Consider the following 18,738-nt stretch of genomic DNA (forward strand, 5'->3'; position numbering starts at 1 on the left):
GAAGATATTAAATTCACACACTTGTGTTATGTTTCTCAATTTGTGTACGATTTTTTATAAACAGAAATATGATTTTAAGTAAATGTTACATTAATTTAATAGTTTGGAGAATTTTTAGGAAATGTTACCATTCTGTAGATTTCAATCATATATTCCTGAGTTATCCCCCTTAAGGAAAACCCAGCCACAGGACATAGCACCAGAGTTTCAGCTCCAAGTTTAGTCCTTATGGGTAGGATGGAGGATCTCAAAGCCATCAGAACCACCAAGAGAACGTAGTAAAAATGAAAGGTCCTATCATACTCAACAAGCCTGGTAACTCTGATAAACGCCAAAATTGGAACACCAATAGCATAGAAAATTGACCAACCCTCATGGGCTATTTTTAAGGCAAAAAATAGAGGCTACATTCGGGAGACAAAGAGATCTGTATCAGAACCACAGTTCTGCCGCTTAGAAGCTCCATGAGTTGGCCCACTCTGAGCTTTTGTTTCCTCATCTGTAAAATAGGGGTGACAAGCTCTACCTCGCAGGTCGATGGGGCGATGACATGCAATCGTGTAAATACATTGCGTGGTACCTCCTTGGTGACCAACGAACGTGTGCTCCCACTTATAGATACAACAACAGAAAGTAAACGCTGAAAATAGAAAAATTTTCCCTGCACGTGATATGTTAGGTAAGAGAAACTGCCTTTACAATCCTCATCGCAAGTATAATTACAGAACCATTTGTGCATTTCCTCATTAGTACCCTCTCTCCCTAAGATAAATTGTATTTGTCCACACAAAATCTTTAGGCACAGTGAGGGTGTAAGTTCCAACAAAGCAGGAGACCCAGTGCTGTGTACCCGACACAGCACTCAGTGCCTGGCACGTGAGACACTCAGCACACGTACAACACGAGTGAGCGAACAGCACGGTCACATTAAAAACACATGTGTGCACGTTCATATCTACACCTCGCCTAGAAGCTTCTAGATTAAAACTCCAGTAGTGCTTATTTCTGGAAGTAGATGAAGGCGATTTTAATTTTCTTTTCCTTGCTTATCTATATTGCCTGATTTTCTGCAGGGAACACAGAAGACCTAATCAGTGTGTCCTTAGGTAAACATGAGAGGGGTTGAAGCCAGCTACCACCTGGCCTAATAGAACAGGTTTCTTCATGGCTGCCAGCTTCCCTGAGGGTTTTCACGTGTGGTCTCTAGAGTTAAAATGGTTTGGGAAGAAAGAAGAATTAAATGATTTCTAAAAATAAGTAGAATTTCTTTTGATCCACCAACTTCCTTGTTCTGATCATGAACTATGCAGAAAAAAGTGAACATAGCAGGCCTGAGATGACTGTCCACAGAAAGGCCTGCTTGCAAGGTTGGCCTGTGGCTGATATCTGGAAACCTGGATCTTTTGAGGGTTCCCACCACCCTCACTGTGCCTAAAGATTTTGTGTGGACAAATACAATTTATCAAACACCTACTTTCTTACATGGAAAGGAGTTTTGCTACATGCCAGGCAGAAGGTGCCTGCATGGCCAGCCCCCAATTAAAACCTGGGCACCGAGTCCCTAGTGAGCTTTCCTGGCAGACAGCACTTCACATGTGTCATCACAACTCACTTCTGGGGGAATTAAGTACATCCTGTGTGACTCCACTGCGAGTGGACCCTGGAAGCTCGTGCCTGCCTCCCCAGAACGTCACCCTACGCGGCTCCCTTTGCTGACCTTTCTCTGCGTCCTCTCACTGTGAGAAATCTTAGCCCTGAATATGACTACATCTTGGGTCCTGTGGGTCCTCCTAGCAAGTCATCGAATGTGGCAATGGTCTTTGGGACCTCTGACACACAGGTTAACCTAACTAAGTCATGTATGGGGTCTGGTCGTGGCATCTCCCCATCCCTGGGAAGTTTTTCCTCTTACTGAGACCATTTTCTTTCACTCTGGTTCCCTGGGAGAGGGAGAGAATACAGCCCCTGGCTTCTCCATAAGCCCCGTGATGTCTAACTGAACCAGGATCCTGGAATTCATTGGCCCTTCAATCTCTTCTGCATTTTTGCCAGAAGAGTTGCAATGTGCCCTTTCCTTTATACGCAGAGCCATAGCTACATGTGCTATTTTAAAACAGTGTGTTTCCTTCCACTGGGAATTCTATAACTTTCTACTTCTCTTTGTAAATAAAGTAGTTGATTTGAATAAGCCATGCAGGTATTTCGTCTAACACAGGGGCCCACTGGAATTGAGCGGGAAGCTGAGCTTACGCTTACTGTCTCCTTTCTTTCCTGTGGTTTTACAGGGTGGTTTGCTTCCTTCAGTAGAAATATTCCTTCAGTAAGAATATAAAATCACCCTACATTTCTCTTGTCTTCATTTTCATTTTCTAGGCTCTCGTAGTCTTTCCCATCCTTACTGACCCCTTTGAGAATGAGCTGCAGTTAGGCTTATACATTGGTAGAAAAGAAAAAAAAAAAGCCCACGCTCCTTCAATACATGACATCAAGATATTTCCAGTGGTCCCCCAATTAGTGTTTGCTCTAGGAAAGGGCTTCTCTTACTGTCCTGTGTCTACCAAGCCCTGGGGATCTTGAACTGGCTTTCTCTGACACCAACCCCAACCCAAATCCACTTTCCAAGGTAATCTGTGCTACCAGTTTGTGAATAGACACCCAGACCTCTCTTTATGCATTTACATGTATTCTAATGTGCTCGAGGGTCAGAAGACATCAGAAAGAGACCCAACATTTTTTTTCCAAATCGATAATGAGTCAACACAATTTATTGAAAGTCTAGCTTTCCCAAACAATCCAACACGCCATCTATATCGCACAGTGAATTTCTAAACACATATGGATATACATATAATTATATATAAAAAATCTATTCGGCTATATAGATAAATATATTAATAGATCTCTAGATAATATATATGTTAGATATGTAATATTAGATATCATTTCTCTACATTTATATCTATCTGTCTGTCTGTCTGTCTGTAACTTGCTCATTTCTAGTGCTCTATTCTATGGCGTTGATCCACTTACTATTCCTGCGCTAATAATACTATATTACTTTGTAACATTTTGAATCTAAAATTTTTAAAAGGCTCTGCTAATGCGTAAGATTTGAGTGTCTATGCTGGACAAACGTGGATTCCCCGCCTGGCAGAAAGTGAGCCCAAGAAGCTTGCAGAAGGGACGTGTCGAACTACGAGTCCCTTCTGTCTTCCCACCACCACCAGGGCCCCCCGAGGCCCAAGCCCAGCAGCCTCTGGTTCTGGAAGTTGTGCCCAGTCAACATCTGGCCCTGATCTCTCTCCGGGCAGCTTTCTTCCCACTCTGCTGAAGCCGCCGGCCCCGACAGTCAGCCCACCTCCCAGGAGGGGAGCAGGGCCAGAGCAGGTTACGTGCCCCCATCCCCACTCCCCACACTGCCCGATCCTGCTAACTGGCCTGCCCTGTGTCTTCCAGCGCCCACCCCTAGAAGCAGCCAAGCTTTGGCAAGCGCTCGAACAGCTCCTGTGGAGCTACATTACAGACCGAAATGAGTCCTGTTTTTAATTTGGTTTTTCTTCCCCTGTAACAAGCAAAGTTCACATTACAGATAAATTGCCCGGAAATTCCAATTTAATAAGGCATATGCATTTTTCAGGCCTAGAAGCACAGATAACATCCTGCATGCTGGTATTTTTACACCTAAAGGTTTATTAAAACGACAGCTTTGAAAATGTCAGAAATTTACATAGCGTGCCAGGCCATTTGGTCAAAAGGGCTGATCTGACAAAAGGGCCCATCAGCCAGGAAGTGGAAGAGCAGTCTGGCTGGTGGTCTCAAGCTGTCCTCCCGTCTAGGGTAGAAAGCTCTGGGGCTGGGGAGGATGACACCCATTCAGGGTCTTCCACCCAGCTTAGTTTGGATGGCATGGGCAGTGCCACCCGGTGCTGGGCACTTGGGAGTGCTCCGTAAATGGAGTGTCCCCTGTCTTTCTCAGTCCATGGCTGTGATTCTGAGTAGAAGCAGCAAGCTGGCATCATGGAGATCTAGGACACCGGCAAGTCTCCCCAAGGTCTCTCATGGGAAGAGGCACCAAATAAACTAAACTTAACAGAGGGAAACAAAATTAAAGGGCCCCGCGAAAACACAATGCGCAGCAGTGGATACCTTATTATTTTTTTTAAGGAAGAAAATAGCTATCCTGTAAAACCCTCAAGGCCTTGCTTTCACTGGGAACGCGACGTGTACAGGCCTGACTGCACTGAGCACTGTTGTTAGGGGACAGCTTCTGTGGAAATGTCTGTAAGCTTTTTACAGCACATAACTACTTACACAAGAGAAGAACCAAACGTGTTCATTGTACTGCAAAACTCTAGTGTCGTAAGACCAAAAACATGACTGAGGGAAGAACAAAGACCATTGTTTCCTTGCCAAAACGAAAAGCTAGATTACTTAATTCAGTTTGTATTTATACTCTAAACTCTGAGTCGGGTAATCAGGGAATAAAATACAGTCCACTTAAATGTTTCATTATTTCAGATACGTTAAACCACCACAAATCACTCCTGGATCAACAGTGAACTTCTTACCTGATAAGATGGGAAGCAAATGTTACCTTTCTTTGCATTTTTTTTTGTTTTGTTTCATGACCGTTGTAACCGAAAGAGAAAGAGCGCAATAACATTTGTTGGGCAGCCGCTGTGCGCCGGGCATTCTGCTTGGCCCTGGGGATGCAGAATGGCCAACAGCTGGCCCTGGGCATAGGTTACAGACTATCCTGGTTAAAGTCCCATGAGCCCCTGGACTCTGACGCACCTGTGTGGAATTCCAGCTCTACCACCTCTTAGCTGTGCTGCTTTTGGCAAGTTACTAAGCTTCTCTGAATCTTGGTTATAGCATTTTTTTTATGTCTAATCTGATTTATTTCTTTCTCTTATGAAATCTCATTTTTAAAATTTTATTTCATTATTAGTTTCAAGTATACAGTACATTGGTTAGACGTTTATATATCGAAATGATCTCCCTGATTGCTCTTTCTCTCCTCCGGCTCTCCACCCAGCCATTACATTACTGCCGACTGCATTCCCTGTGCCGTGCTCCCCATCCCCGTGACCATCTTTCAGCTACTGATTTGTACTTCTTTAGCCCTTCACCCCATTCTCCCAGCCCCTCAACTCCCCCCCCCCCCGACCGTCACCAGATTGTCCTCTATATTTGCGAGACTGTTTTTGATTCATTTGTTCTTTTTGTTCCTTACATTCTGCATATAAGTGAAATCATATTGTATTTATCTTTCTCTGCCTGACTTATTTCACTCAGCATAATCACCTCTAGGTCTATCCATGTCGTCGCAAGTAATAGGATTTTATTTTTTTAATGTCTGATTAATATTCCATTGTATATATGAACCATAATGTCTTTATCCAATTGTCTGTCGATGAGTATTTAGGTTGCTTCTATATCTTGGCTTCTATAACTTGGCTGGCATTTATATTGCAGTGCATACATCCTTATAAATTATTGTTTTGGTTTTCTTTGGATAAATACCCAGAAATGCAATTGCTGGGTCAAAAGGTACATCCATTTTTAATTTTTTGAGAAACCTCTAGACTGTTTTCTATAGTGGCTGTCCCACAAAATCTCATTTTGACTGGACTCAGAGAAAGAAGCTCTCGGAGAGGACAGCCTACATCTCCTGGACATCTGTTCCTGGAATTTTTCTATGGCCTCCTTCATTCTCTTAGCCAAAAGTTTAGCATGTTCTGGAGCGTCGGCCTTTTTTTTTTTTTTTTTTAATAACAGCACACCAGCACTTGTACTGCAGGACGCGCGGAGTAACCAGACACCGAATCTCGGGTACTTTCGTCTTAGCTTTCCTACCTTCTTTGTTCAGAGGCTTTCTCACAACAGATTTTTATTTTGTCTTTAAAAATGTAGCATTAGATTTTTTGCCAAGGAAAAAATAAATAGTATTCCTGTGCAAAAACAAACAAAACAACAACAAAATTAAAAAAAAAAACTCTGCCCTCAAACCAAACCAAACCAGAAAGATTCATCCTAAAGCTATCCTCATAGGTAACCTTTTTCTCAAAATGTGGGAAATGTCATATAACCACGTTAAGCTGGGAAGCGGCTTAACATGGGGGTTCAGAATCAGAGCTCTGGGGTCATACTGCGGCCTGGGCAGAAATCCTGACCCAACCACCTTAGTAGCTGAGTGGTTTGTGCCTCAGTCTTCTTATCCGTAAGTGGGGATATTATACCTACTGTGTTAATTTCCTATTGCCGCTATAAAAAATTACTATAAACTTGGTAGCTAGACATTTATTCTGCTGGAGGCTGAAAGTCCAAAACTCAGTCTCACTGGGCCAAAATCAAGGTGCCGGCGTGGCCACGCTCCCTCGGAAGGCCCTAGAGGAGAGCCCCTTCCTTGTCTCTTGCAGCGTCTGGTGGCTGCATCGCTCCAATCTCTGCTCCATGGTCCCATGGCCTTCTCTGCTGTGTGTCTCATGTCTCTCTCTACTTTCTTCTTATAAGGACACTAGCGGTTCCCCTCCCAAGGATCCAAAATAATTTCCCCATTTCGAGATCCTTAACCTGATTAGACTTGCAAAGTTTTCGCCACATATGGTAACATCTGCAGGTTCCAAGGTCTAGGCTGCGGACATCTTTTCCACGGTGCGGATTAGGGTGGTCGTTTAAACTCTTGCCTTGGAGGTCTGTACTCTCATTGGTTAAATCACATTTTAAACATTCTTAGAACCAAAGCTGGCAGTAAAAGGCAGAGGTGATCAACTCCAGGCATCTTCGTTCAGTTAGTCTCCCTGATCGACAAGACTTTCATTTCTAACTTTATGCACTTTTATATTGTTTGACTTTCTTACAGTGAGCATGTATTACTTTTCCAACAACCTCAAAAAATAATAGCAACATTTTTAAATCTTTGATGGTTTCCCATCATCAGGAATCCAAACCCCTTACAACAGTGGTTCGGGTTCCTAATAGTCAGTCTTCCAAACTTGTCTACCTTCAGTTTCCCTTAGAGAAACTATGTTCCAGCCACAATCATCTACCTTCTGGTCCCTAAATATTCATTCATTCAGTAACTGTCTGTTGAGTGTGGCGTATGTGCTAAGCAATGTTTTAGGAGCTGAGGTCATAACAGTGAACAGATATTCCTGCTCTCATGGAACTTACATTCTAGTGAATATCTCTGGTCGTACTTTTCTCTCTTCCTGACTCGTCTGTCCTCTCATTCTCTGACAACATGCCACCCATTGCTCCTGTCTAGTCCAGACACTGCATCCTCCGCGAGGTCCCCAGGGCCATACTCCATCAGAGGTAATGACTTCTTCCTCCAGGCATCCATGTGCCCTACCTGTACCTTCGTGACAATACTTCTCCTACCTGGTCTTCGCATGAGATACGTTCAAAATGTAAAAGCAATTAACCTGGACTTGGACTCCGGAGAGAGGCTGCAGACCAGATCTGCTTCTTTGAGCGATGACTTGTAAAGGAAGCATGAGTACAAAATACATAGCATAGAGCAGGCCCAGAGCTGATGGTCAGCCGTGGCTTTCTGAATAAACAACTATAATTATCACGTTGTTTTTGGATTTGTATTAAGAATTATCTGGCATCTAGTATGGGAGCGTGTGCCAGCAGTGGAAATTTCTTGACGTTGTTTGGGGATCTCTTTTTCAGGTATTCGGTTTACAAGGACCCAGCAGGCTGGCTGAATATTAACCCCATCAATGGGACGGTTGATACCACGGCTGTGCTGGACCGTGAGTCCCCATTTGTCCACAACAGCGTGTACACTGCCCTCTTCCTGGCAATCGACAGTGGTGAGTAACGTTTTAAATGCCATCAAATGTATTTTCATTTATAAATGTATTTTTACATTTCTTCCAATATGCCTAGAGGTGTTCTTGGAAAGAATATAAGTATGTGGGAGAAGAGAAAGCTCATGTTTAAACGCACAGTGGGTCGGTAACATCCCCAAGTCCTGGAATTCTCAGGTCTTTGTCCCGTGAGAAGTCAGAGAGTGGGGTCGGTGTGCTCCATCGCGGGCAGGCACCGGGTTAGCATGCCAGGCGGATGTCTTTCTTCTTGGTGTCACGCTCTTATCTGTAGTGAGGGTTTTTTTTTTTTTTTCTTAATGCAAGTCGAAAGAAAGTCCCAGATGACATCACCAGCCCCGACGATTGAATTGTTCCCACAGTTTTTATCCTATTACAGTATGTTAGCATGGAAGGACATCGGGGGCACTCAGCTGGTAGATTCATAATCACAAAACAATTACCGTTCATTCGGAAGTGCATAATGCGACATCCATGTGCCAGACCGCATTCTAGATGCTGAGGGCGTAGCGGCAAACGAACAAAAATGACTGTCCTCATGCAGCTGACATGATTGTGGTGATAGGAAGAAAATTGAGTAAAATACATAACGCACTTTTTTGAGAAAAAAAAAAGTATGCAATTTATGCGTGAAACAGGGAGACATGGAAAAGTGGCAGCGGATGTCAGGGGATTACAATTGTAACTAGGCGGCCTTGGAGAGCCTCACCGAATAAGTGACATTTGAATGAAAACATGAAGGAAATAAAACCTGGAGCAGAGTTAGTGGGTGGTACGTGAAGGGGATGAGGAGGCAAGTCGGCAGGGTCGTGTGGGCCCCCACTCCATCCGTGGCTTTTACTTCTTCGTGTGAAATTAAACATCACTGCTGAGTTCTGAGTAGAGTTCGAAGTGCCATGATCGTGCTGCTAATCAGACATCGGGGACAAGGGCTGAACCAAAGAGACCTCCCAGGAGACTGAGGATAATCTAGGCAAGATGGTGTCTTGGATCAATAATAAGGGAGGGGATGAAAAGGGATCAGATTCTGGGGACATTCTGTATATTTCAGACACAAAGCCATTGGCTAAGACGGTGGGGGGCTGTAGGGAGCAGATCAGAGTTGACTTGCAGTATGTTAACCCAAGACGTCTATTGTGTCAATCACACAAGAAGTTTTGCTTTTTCTATAATTCCTAAAAGCCAGGTATTCAAGGCTGAAAATTCAGCCTTGAGTCTTCTATATCAAAATCAATACTTTCAAGGCTCTTTATGTGTACACTTCACTATACTCAATAAATGGCGAACTAGGAGTTCTCAGGCCCCATCTCTATAGGCTATGTACTCACACATGAGCCAAGATGGCGAGCACGTGTCTAAGAAGTGAGCCATCGGTGTAACATGCAGCAGGCAGAGAAGTCTTCCAAATAAAGTCAGCCTGTGAGTGTGGCCGTGAAAGACAGGCAGGGTTCGAAGAGCGGCAGAGTTGGAAGTGGAGATGCCTGAAGTCGTAAAGCAGAGGAACCAAAACCAGAAGGGAGTGTGGCACGCAGCGTGGCAGGCTATGGATTTATGAAAACACGAACATTTCTGTATTTTAATAGAAGCTTAACAAAAACAATGACTACACAAGAGCGTGTACGTGGTCCCCTGTGCCTTCTCAGGGAGGGCTGTAACCGTTCGTGGACTCCCTACACACCTGTTCGCCCTAGAGATAGACTCTCGGCATCTTATCATTCTAAAGGACAATCCCTGGCTGCTAATGGGCCAAGAAAAGGTAGGTGATGGGATGTCTGCAGGGAAAACAAAGCTAAGCATATACCCTACGGTCTCTATAATACCTTGCAAAAGGCAGAAGTGACGCCATCATAACTTGCTCCACACAGCTCTACTTACTCAGTGAGAACAGTGAGAACGGCGGCACCCAATGAGAATTTTCTTTCAGGTACCTCTTACAGACTAGAAACTGTGAGATCGGAATGGTGAGTGTAAAAAGACAGTTGGGAAAAGGACTGGAAACCCGTTCTGAGGTTGAGAGAGGAGGTGGAAACCTCTTTGGAGCTTGGGGCCCCAAAGCTAGCCTAAATAGATTCTGGAATCATGCTTCATAATAATGTTGATAATGCCCAGGTTATAGATGATTTGGGGAGGAAACGACACTTCAGCCCCTTCCTGCAGGCAGAGGTTAAGTTGTAACCCACAGAGTACTCAGGATGTACAAGCCATTTTTCCTAAACTGTTATCAATTTTAATGAGCTACAAATTACCTAATGGTGTTTCCTTGTAACCAAAATGCTTTGGTTTTACTAAAGCACGACTGGCTATAGTTAAATGGTTGGAAGGGCAAAGCCTTTAATCCTATAGATTAATAAGGCATGACCTTTAGTGTTGGCAAGTATTTTATTTTTAGAGATGAATATCGCCATTTACCTTATGTGGTCCAGATTTTCTGAAAAGGTTAAAATAGTGCCTTCGGAGTACGGGAACTCTTCTACTCTTCAATGAACACAGAATTGCTGGCCTATCTTTAAAAAGTGGGAGAAATAATAATTGTTAAGGAAAAACCAAGATGGAGAGAGAACGTTCAGGGATGCAATAAGACGGAATTCCTTTGGGGATGTGCCGACCATGAGACAAAGCAGCAGCGACTAGCGTTGGGCAGATCCCGGTGTGATTATCGAGCCTGCTCCAGTACTCACCAGGAAGATCCAGTGTTAGTCTCACTGTCTTATGTGAGCTGAAAACTGTCACAAGCAATTTCTCCCAAGCGTTCCGGAATCGCACCAGGATGGTCACGGGTAGGAAGGGCAAAGCCGGCAGCTGCTTTTGGCCTTCCACCTTTTGGTTGAGGCTCTTTTTCCTGCCCCTTCGCACTTATAACCTCATCTTTTACTCCTCTTGTTCCAACATTGTGTAGAGTTCAGCATTCCACAGTTATTACTGAATGGCTCTTATGCCCTCAGAGAAGGTCGAAATCGCGACTTCAAACACCAAAGACAGACATTTGGCTTCAGTTAAGTCCAAATGCCCTTGCTCCCAGCACCCACACTATGCAGAGAGTCCAAAGAAAAAGGAGAAAAATATATCCCTTTTAGGTCTTCCTAAGACTCGGTGCATATGAGATGATTTGAACCAGAAAGCTTATACTATCTCTAGAGTCCATATTAAGTCTTTATGTGATTATCAAAAGTGTTGCATTCTATTTTCATTTGAAAGAATAGAGGAATGATAGCATCAAAACAAGCCCAATTATCGCTAAATTCAGCAGCATGTTTTCATGACTTAGCAGTTGCATGGTTGTATAAAGTACGTTTGAGCCTGTCAGTGAAAATGTGATGTGGGTTACCAAGAAGGCGCAGATATAGAACCAAGCATAGCAGCTATAAAACTAAAGTGGAATAGAAGAAGATAATGATTTTTCATAGGCTCAGATCTATCATGTCCAAACCTGTCTTTTCCCTCAGCCCCTACATGATAGATGTTCTGATAAAACCAGCTGCTTCGAAATTAAAATATTGCGCGAAGTACATTTGGATTGATTAAAAGACAAAAGTGGTATTCGGCCCCATATGAAATGACTACTGAACTGCTAAATAACAATGGCCCAAGCTGGGAATACTAGGGAATGTGAACTTCAAAAAGATGCTTCAGTCTGTGGTCTCTCTCTTTCTGTAGATCAACCAAGTTCGAAACCGTACAGAGGATATAGTAAGATTATTTAGATTAATTCCACTTAAAAGATGCTAGTTTGGATAAAACCAAGCCATTAGTTATGAAGGAAACCCAATTAAGCCAGTTTAACACCCCTTATCTCAGCTGCTGTGGTAATTGAGGAAGATGAATAAATTGGAGACCCAGTCATCATTCCTTGTTATTTCAAGTACCAGTAAAATATCAGTCACATTGAAAATACTAGCTACAATTTTATCACTGACAAAATGGCCCAATAAAAGGACTTTTGAGATCTGATAGTAGAAAGGCTGTGATCGGAGCCATTTGCAGACGGCACGTGCAGTCTGCAGAGAGAGTTGGGGCCTGGTGCTCTGCTGTACCTTGAAATGAGCCAGCTCCTCAGCTTAGCTTTGCTAAGCTCTCTCGGCCTCAGTTTTCCCATCTGCAGAGTGAAGACAATACCACCTGCCCTGCTTAGGAAATCAGCTGACTTGAACCGAGTTTTGGACTGACTTTCTAAACTTAACATTACAAAATGATGAGTGTCTGAGGCACACTATTAAATGCCATCTGATGACCATCCTGGTGGTGGTCCAAGCATCTTTCTGGGGAAGCAATTTGGCCACAGAGTCCTCCACTCAGAGTAGGGCTCTGAATCAGAAAATTAGCCAGAAAAATGCCACCTTAGACATCAGCATCAATTCATGGAGCTTGCCTGTCTGAATGAGGAGATTTAAACCAATGTTCACTTAGCTGACTGCAGGTCATTTCCACACTGACCAGCCAAATCAACCATCTTAAGCATAATGTTTTCAGACACAAACTGGAAAAAGAAACTGATTTGAGCATTAAAATACTGTCTGCGACACCCTTCCGCACCAGCTCAATTCCTCCTGCCGAAGTGTCTCTTTAGCTGGTCTTCCTCTGTATTCTCCAGTCCCCAGTTCAGGTAATAGCATCACCAGCTTCACAGTCCCCAGGCTAAAATCCCACCCCCTACCTACCCTAGCATTCCAATTCAACTCTCGCTGTCTCTTCAGCCTCCTGAATCCAGCGTCTGCTTCTGCATCTAACTGCCCTCACCTCAGCCCTCAATGTGGGACCCCTTCACAGCACTAGCATCCCAGCTGGCCTTCCCATGTCCTCTCTCCTCACTCAAGTCCATTCCTGTCCGTGCCTCCAGCATCCTCTGCTTTTATCGAAACCATTCTCCTGCTTAGAAGTCTTTGAACTTCTTCCCATGAAATAGCCACACTATTTTCTCCCCCTGAATGGCCTTCTTTGCCTCTCCAAAAAAGTATTCTCATTTCTAGCACACTCAAATGCTACCTCTTCATGAAACCTTCTGATCTATTCCCAGGCAGTTAATTACTCCGTGCCACAGGCTCTTGTGACATTTTATCCTCATGTCTCTTCCTGTACTGACAATGCTATTCCACATCTGTTTACATGTCTGTTTCTGCCACACCATGAGAGTTTCAAGAGTAGGCACCCTGTACCATTGATCTCTGTGCATATCCAACCAGGCGCAGGGCAGAGTCCCAATAAATGATTGTAGACTGAATAAATGAAATGGAATTGTCATGTTTAAACATGACCTCCAAATCAACTCTTCTCCTATTTTTTCTTTTTTCTCTAAAGTCGGTAAAATGGAAATAAAAAAGACAAAGGATTAACTTTTTAAAAACAGTTCAGGGTTTCAGATTATTCTCTTCTGAAGTAATTTTTGAGTCCCATTATGCGAATAATTGCCTCAGATCTACAGCAAGTATTACACACGGAAACCTGGCATTATATTTTGCAAATCTATTTTTACCATGTTTTTTGTTGGCTTACTGTTAAATTTTTTCAGTGTGTAAAATGGAATTGGCAATATCTTTATTAATAAAGCAATTTTTGTTAAAATCAAAAGCAACATAATTTTTGACTTATGCGGCACATGCCAAAAATTTTTGCAAAATACTGATACTGAAAAGCCATGGTAAATAGAACATAGTGATGAACAGAACAATACATAGGATAACTTTACAGAGAAAAACCCTGGTTCACTCTCACTGTTAAGCAAAGGTGAAAGTAAGCTTAGAGCCCTGTTCATATGCAGTAAAAAAAGCTGGCATTTATTTGCTCACAGCTGCTCGGTAAAGGTTCAACAGATTCAGAAAAACACAGAGGGAACTTAGTAGGGAAAAGATTCCACCACCTACACATCTCGTCCCTACAAACGAGCCTCAAAAACCAGGTAGGGTGCCCAGCCTTTGCTCAGGTGCCCACATCTGGACTTCGGCTCCTTTTAAATTGGCCCATCTTCTGATTTTCCTCCCAGAATTTGGCCCTCAATCTTCCTTGAGACACCAGCTAAGGTCCCTCTCCTTGTCCCTGCTGTGGACTCCCGCTCTGAGCCCCAGTTCCATAGACCCCCATCTTATGCACGCACCGTGTTTTCTCTCCCAAGCGGGATAAGAGAGGACCTGAATATACACAGTCACTACTCTCGGAATATAAGCAAGATAGAGATGGAAACCTGTGGCTATATAAACATATATGATTACATGTATGGAAAAAGCAACACATCATTAGCTTTTTCAAATCAACCTAAATTAGCTTAAAAATCTTCTGAGCACCTGTTAAACAGCAGCACAGAGAACAGTCCTGGTACTCAGAGCCCCTAGAGCTCAAAAATATGCTTCCCTTTTTTATTTGTTCTTCTTTTCCCTTCCTGCATTTTATTCTTCATATAGGCAACTTCACTTTGCACACTTCCCCATATAAAATCACTTGTACTCATGATTCCCAAGGTAAGATGTGTGCTGCATGCCTCTAGGCCCAGCTCAGGGAAGATTTGGGACTGGTGGCTAGAAAAGTCTGCCACTTTCCTATACTTCTCAGAGCTAACTTCTAAAGCTCTTGTTGCAATCCTAACATTCTCTGCATATTGAAGCCAGCCCAAGCAACTGTGACAAAACCAGGACCCCATTCTTGTAAGAGAACTCTCATGAGAGGACATATTTTGGAGTCCTATCTTACTAGTCTAAGGACATTGTAGCATGTGGGAATCTTGTCCCCTGTAGGCAGGTAGTTATAGCAGCATTATTCATAACAGACAAAAAGTAGAAACAATCCAAATGTCCATCAGCTAGTGAGTAAATAAACAATGTGGTCTATCCATAGAATAGAATATTATTTAGTCATAAAAAGGAATGAAGTACAGATTCATGCTGCAGTATGGATGAACCTCAGAAACGTTATGCTAAGTACAGAAAGCCAGACACAAAAGTCCACATATTGTATGATTCCATTTATAGAAATATCTAGAAAACACAAACTTTTCTATAAAGCAAGTTAGTGGTTGCCTAAGGGTGGAAACAGCTAAGGAGAGTTAGTACAAATGAGCCCTGCTTTCTTTTGGGGTTGTTATAAATATTCCAAAACTAGATGGTGGTGATAGTTGCACAACTCTGTAAATTTACTAGATATTAATTCATTGTAAAAACCAAAGAGTGAGAGACAAAGTAAAGTAGAATTGGAAAACATATTTCTAAATCCCTATGTAACTTTTTGAGTTTACATTTCTGTTTCTGATTATTATAGTAATCATCATTATTGTAAAGAAAATTTTTTAAACGAAAGTATTATTTTAATGTTAACTACCTGGAGAGATAACCACTACTTAGGTTTCAACATATTTCTTTGTCATCTTTTTCTAATCATATATATATATATATTTTAATTAGGATCATACTATGTTTTTAATTGTGTCTCTTACTGACAAGATTTTTTTTTTTTCCTGAATAATGGAAACTACAGAAAAATCTCAGTGTTTTTTAGCTAAGTAGAAATCCTGTTTGGTCAGGATTCTGAATAAAAGAAAATCCCTATGATTCAAAAAAATAAAAAATAAAAAACCTACCCCATTTCTCATTACATTCACACTCACGCATCAAAGCAGTGCTGGGGACCCCCGTGCAACACATGGTCCCTTGGGTACTGGCTTCGGCTCTGTAGGCCTCCCACCAGAAGCAACACAGTGTTGGTCATGTTAATAAGGAAAGCAATGAAGATTGTTTTTTTACCCTTTCTATCAATGCGCGATGCCAACTGCAAACACCAAGATACTAAAAATTCGCACTCTGTAGTCTAGCTCAGTCGCAATCACCAAGCATTCCTTTCACTTTCTCCATCTCCTAGAGAGCACGTGGCCTGGGAATACAGTGTCTTCAGGCCACAGCTCTCAAACGGGTGATACACCGATGGGAGCCTTGGACAAGTTACATAATGTAACTTGAATCCTAATTGCCTCTTCTAGAAAATGAGGGAAAACTAGAAAGTAGGACCCTGAACACTCAAAGCCACAACCTATCTGGTTTGCTTGGACTTTTCCTCCTCCGAGTAACAGCAGGTGTTCAGTTTTTCTACATAAATCCTCACCTTTCGTGAGTTACATGATCCTGCTTCTCTTAGAAAATGCACAGCTCTGCCCCCACTAAGGCTAGAGAGCTAAAGTCCAACTGTAAAACAGTGAACCAGCCAGACCAAGTGTTTAGCCTAGCTGGCAGCAGGCCTGGTGCTGAGCATGGGCAGCCAACTGGACCATCTCATGGGCAGTTATCACCACTCAAAGTAAAGAAATGCAGGTTAAATTGTCTGGGTTCGAAACCAAGCAGTGGGATCAAGTTGATCCCGTCAGGCATATACCTGCTGAAAAGTATTACACGCTGTCAGCACTGACTGGGAGTGACAAAGCTAGAAGTGGGAGCAAGGGGCAGTGCCGGGAAGACTCTGGCAGGCTGCTGACTTCATGAAGCTGAAGCACCTCTGTGGTCTTAAAGTCACAGTCCTCTAGACAAACAGACTCCATCATCGCATCCGCAGGAAGGGGAAACCGGCACCATTTCCCCCATGTCTTGCCATTGTTTGCCAGCCTGAGAGCTCGAAACAAAATGAATAATCCATCAACATTTGAAGGTTGGAGGCAGGGGCATATGGGGAGTTGTCGAAGGGGACAGAGTTTCAGTCAGGGAAGATGAAAAGTTCTTGAGATGGAATGTGGTGATAGTCGCGCAACAATGTAAATGTATTTAATGCCGCCAAACTGTATACTTAAAAATGATTAAAAGGGCAAATGAAATGCTATGTATATTTTATCACAATAAAATGTAGCTCATAGGAAAAAAGATTTAAATAATAATAAAATAATAATAATAATAATGATAACCACAATAACCCCGAATCATGGTTTAGGAATTTTAGTTTGCTTTCATGGCTGAAATGAGAGCCTGTAAGAACCTAGCTACTCGGTAATAGTTCCAACATAGAAAGTAAAGGTTGACACTTGCTCTAGAGGAGACCTGAGACTCACCTAATTATTCTGAGCCCATTCTAACCCGCTGTGGGCCTCAGCCACACCACACCCAAAACAGGTGTCCCAGGTCAGCTGCCCCGAATTTGCACGGAGCCCACAGCTACAATTCTGGGATCCGGTGATCCCTCTGTGTGAATGTAGGTGCATTTCCCTGGAGACGGGGCCATGACTTTCATCAGATTCCCAAAGGGGAACCCACCTCCCATTCAACTTAAAACCCACTAACTGAAATGGTTCATTTCTCAGAGGTTCTTCCACTGTCTCACATTATAAAGATGAAGCCCCTGCAAACAAAAGGCAATCCCTCCACGTGTTCGGATATTGGGACCTCCTCTGATCTTTAAAAGACTACCCTAAAACATGGCCCCTGGCTTCCTCCAAGGGAGCTGCAAGGAAGAAGTACGGTTTAGTGCTGTATCTCAGGAGTTTTGCTCTACCTGAAGCTTTTTTTTTTTCTTCTTTCTGTTGAAATAGAAAATCCATGAAAGAGGGCACAGTCCCAACCGTGCTTTGGTTCTGCTATTTGCTTATGCACAGTAGTCCCTTGGGGGCTGTGACTTGCTGATGGAAAGGGGAAGAGAGGGGGTGAGGGATTTTTGCTGAGTGCCGAGAATACCTAGACGCTTCAATATTTCCTGGGTACCTGGAACTATTGGAGCAAAATGAGCTTGCAAAGAATCATTACATTTTGAATTACATTTGAATTTTGGATGGTGCTATTTCTCCATCCTGCAGATATAAACTGGGAGAGGCTCTTTCCCTGAGGACTTTGAGAATCCACTCTACCTTATCAATGAGAACAGCAAGCTCATTTTATTTGACTTCAGCAAAAGACGTCACCAGACTGGCCTGGGAATAACACATAGGAAATTGAAGACAGTTGTATAATTAAGTTCACAAAAGGCCGATTCTTAACAACCATATTTCAGATACTCATAATGCCTTCTCATCCATTCTCCCAAATGCCTTCATAATATATTCAGAGTGAAAAAAATATATAACGAATTGCTCTGAGATATTCAATTAGTTCTATAAAAAGAGAAAAATAATTTTTCAATAAAGAAATTCAACCAAATGACTAAAGCTGACACTGGAAAACCAGCTTCAAAATAATTATGCATTTCCTTTGCATTCTTGCTCCAACAAAAGTTAATGATATTGCCACCATTAGAAATAGCCATCCTTCTGATGATTAATTACATTCGTGTTCCTATCTTAGAAGGCGTTTATTTGGATATTTACTCTGGAACTGTCTTTGGGTGTTGATGTGTTTAAAGCTCCCCCCGACCACCACAAATACTGTGTTCTCGCTGCTTCGAGACTCATGCTCAGCTTCCTTCAAGCTAGCTTCTTCCCCGCTAATGGAAACCTCTCCCCAGACAGTCACCATAACACCCTTCTTCCAAAATCCCATTGCTTCTCTTTACTCTTTATCCTTTGGGGCATCACAACACATTTAATGTTGGTCTTTCCTGCCTCTTCCAATTCATCTTCCCTGTGTCATCTGCAAACTGTCGTCTGCCCTGTAAACTGTGGGGTTTCCATCTGCACCTCTCTGTTGTTCTGCACTTTCACCTTGGGTGACCTAATTTGCTAGAAAGGTTTCAAAAGCATCTGTGTTGACAACTCCCCCCTGGCTAACCCAGCGCTGGCGTCTCTCCTAGGCTCTGTGCACCTCTACATGGCGCACTGAATATTGGGGCTACTAGCACTGTCGAAGCTGAGCCTGTGTTTCCACTCCTCATGACCCCTGCTCTTCTTCCTGCAGCCGGACCTGAGGGCCTAATCCCCTAGACGAGACATTTCTTGCCTGTTCAAACTGCCCACATCATGACTCACTCAACTGCTGGTCTCCTTACCTCCCATGTCCAATATCTGTCAATACCA

General features: G+C 42.9%; 1 protein-coding gene across 3 annotated transcripts in view; it reads left to right on the top strand.

The window, feature by feature from the left end:
- The window catches only part of CDH13 (cadherin 13), a 1,315,977-nt gene that overhangs the window by 1,280,981 nt on the left and 16,258 nt on the right, over window positions 1–18,738 (top strand). For all 3 annotated transcript variants that reach the window (XM_016165971.2, XM_016165972.2, XM_016165970.2), the window contains one exon: window positions 7,684–7,826. In XM_016165971.2, coding sequence (XP_016021457.2) covers window positions 7,684–7,826 — 143 coding nt within the window. The remainder of the gene's footprint in view (window positions 1–7,683; window positions 7,827–18,738) is intronic.

This window comes from Rousettus aegyptiacus, unplaced genomic scaffold (assembly GCF_014176215.1).
Source record: "Rousettus aegyptiacus isolate mRouAeg1 unplaced genomic scaffold, mRouAeg1.p scaffold_m13_p_14, whole genome shotgun sequence".
Classification (NCBI taxonomy): Eukaryota; Metazoa; Chordata; class Mammalia; order Chiroptera; family Pteropodidae; genus Rousettus; species Rousettus aegyptiacus.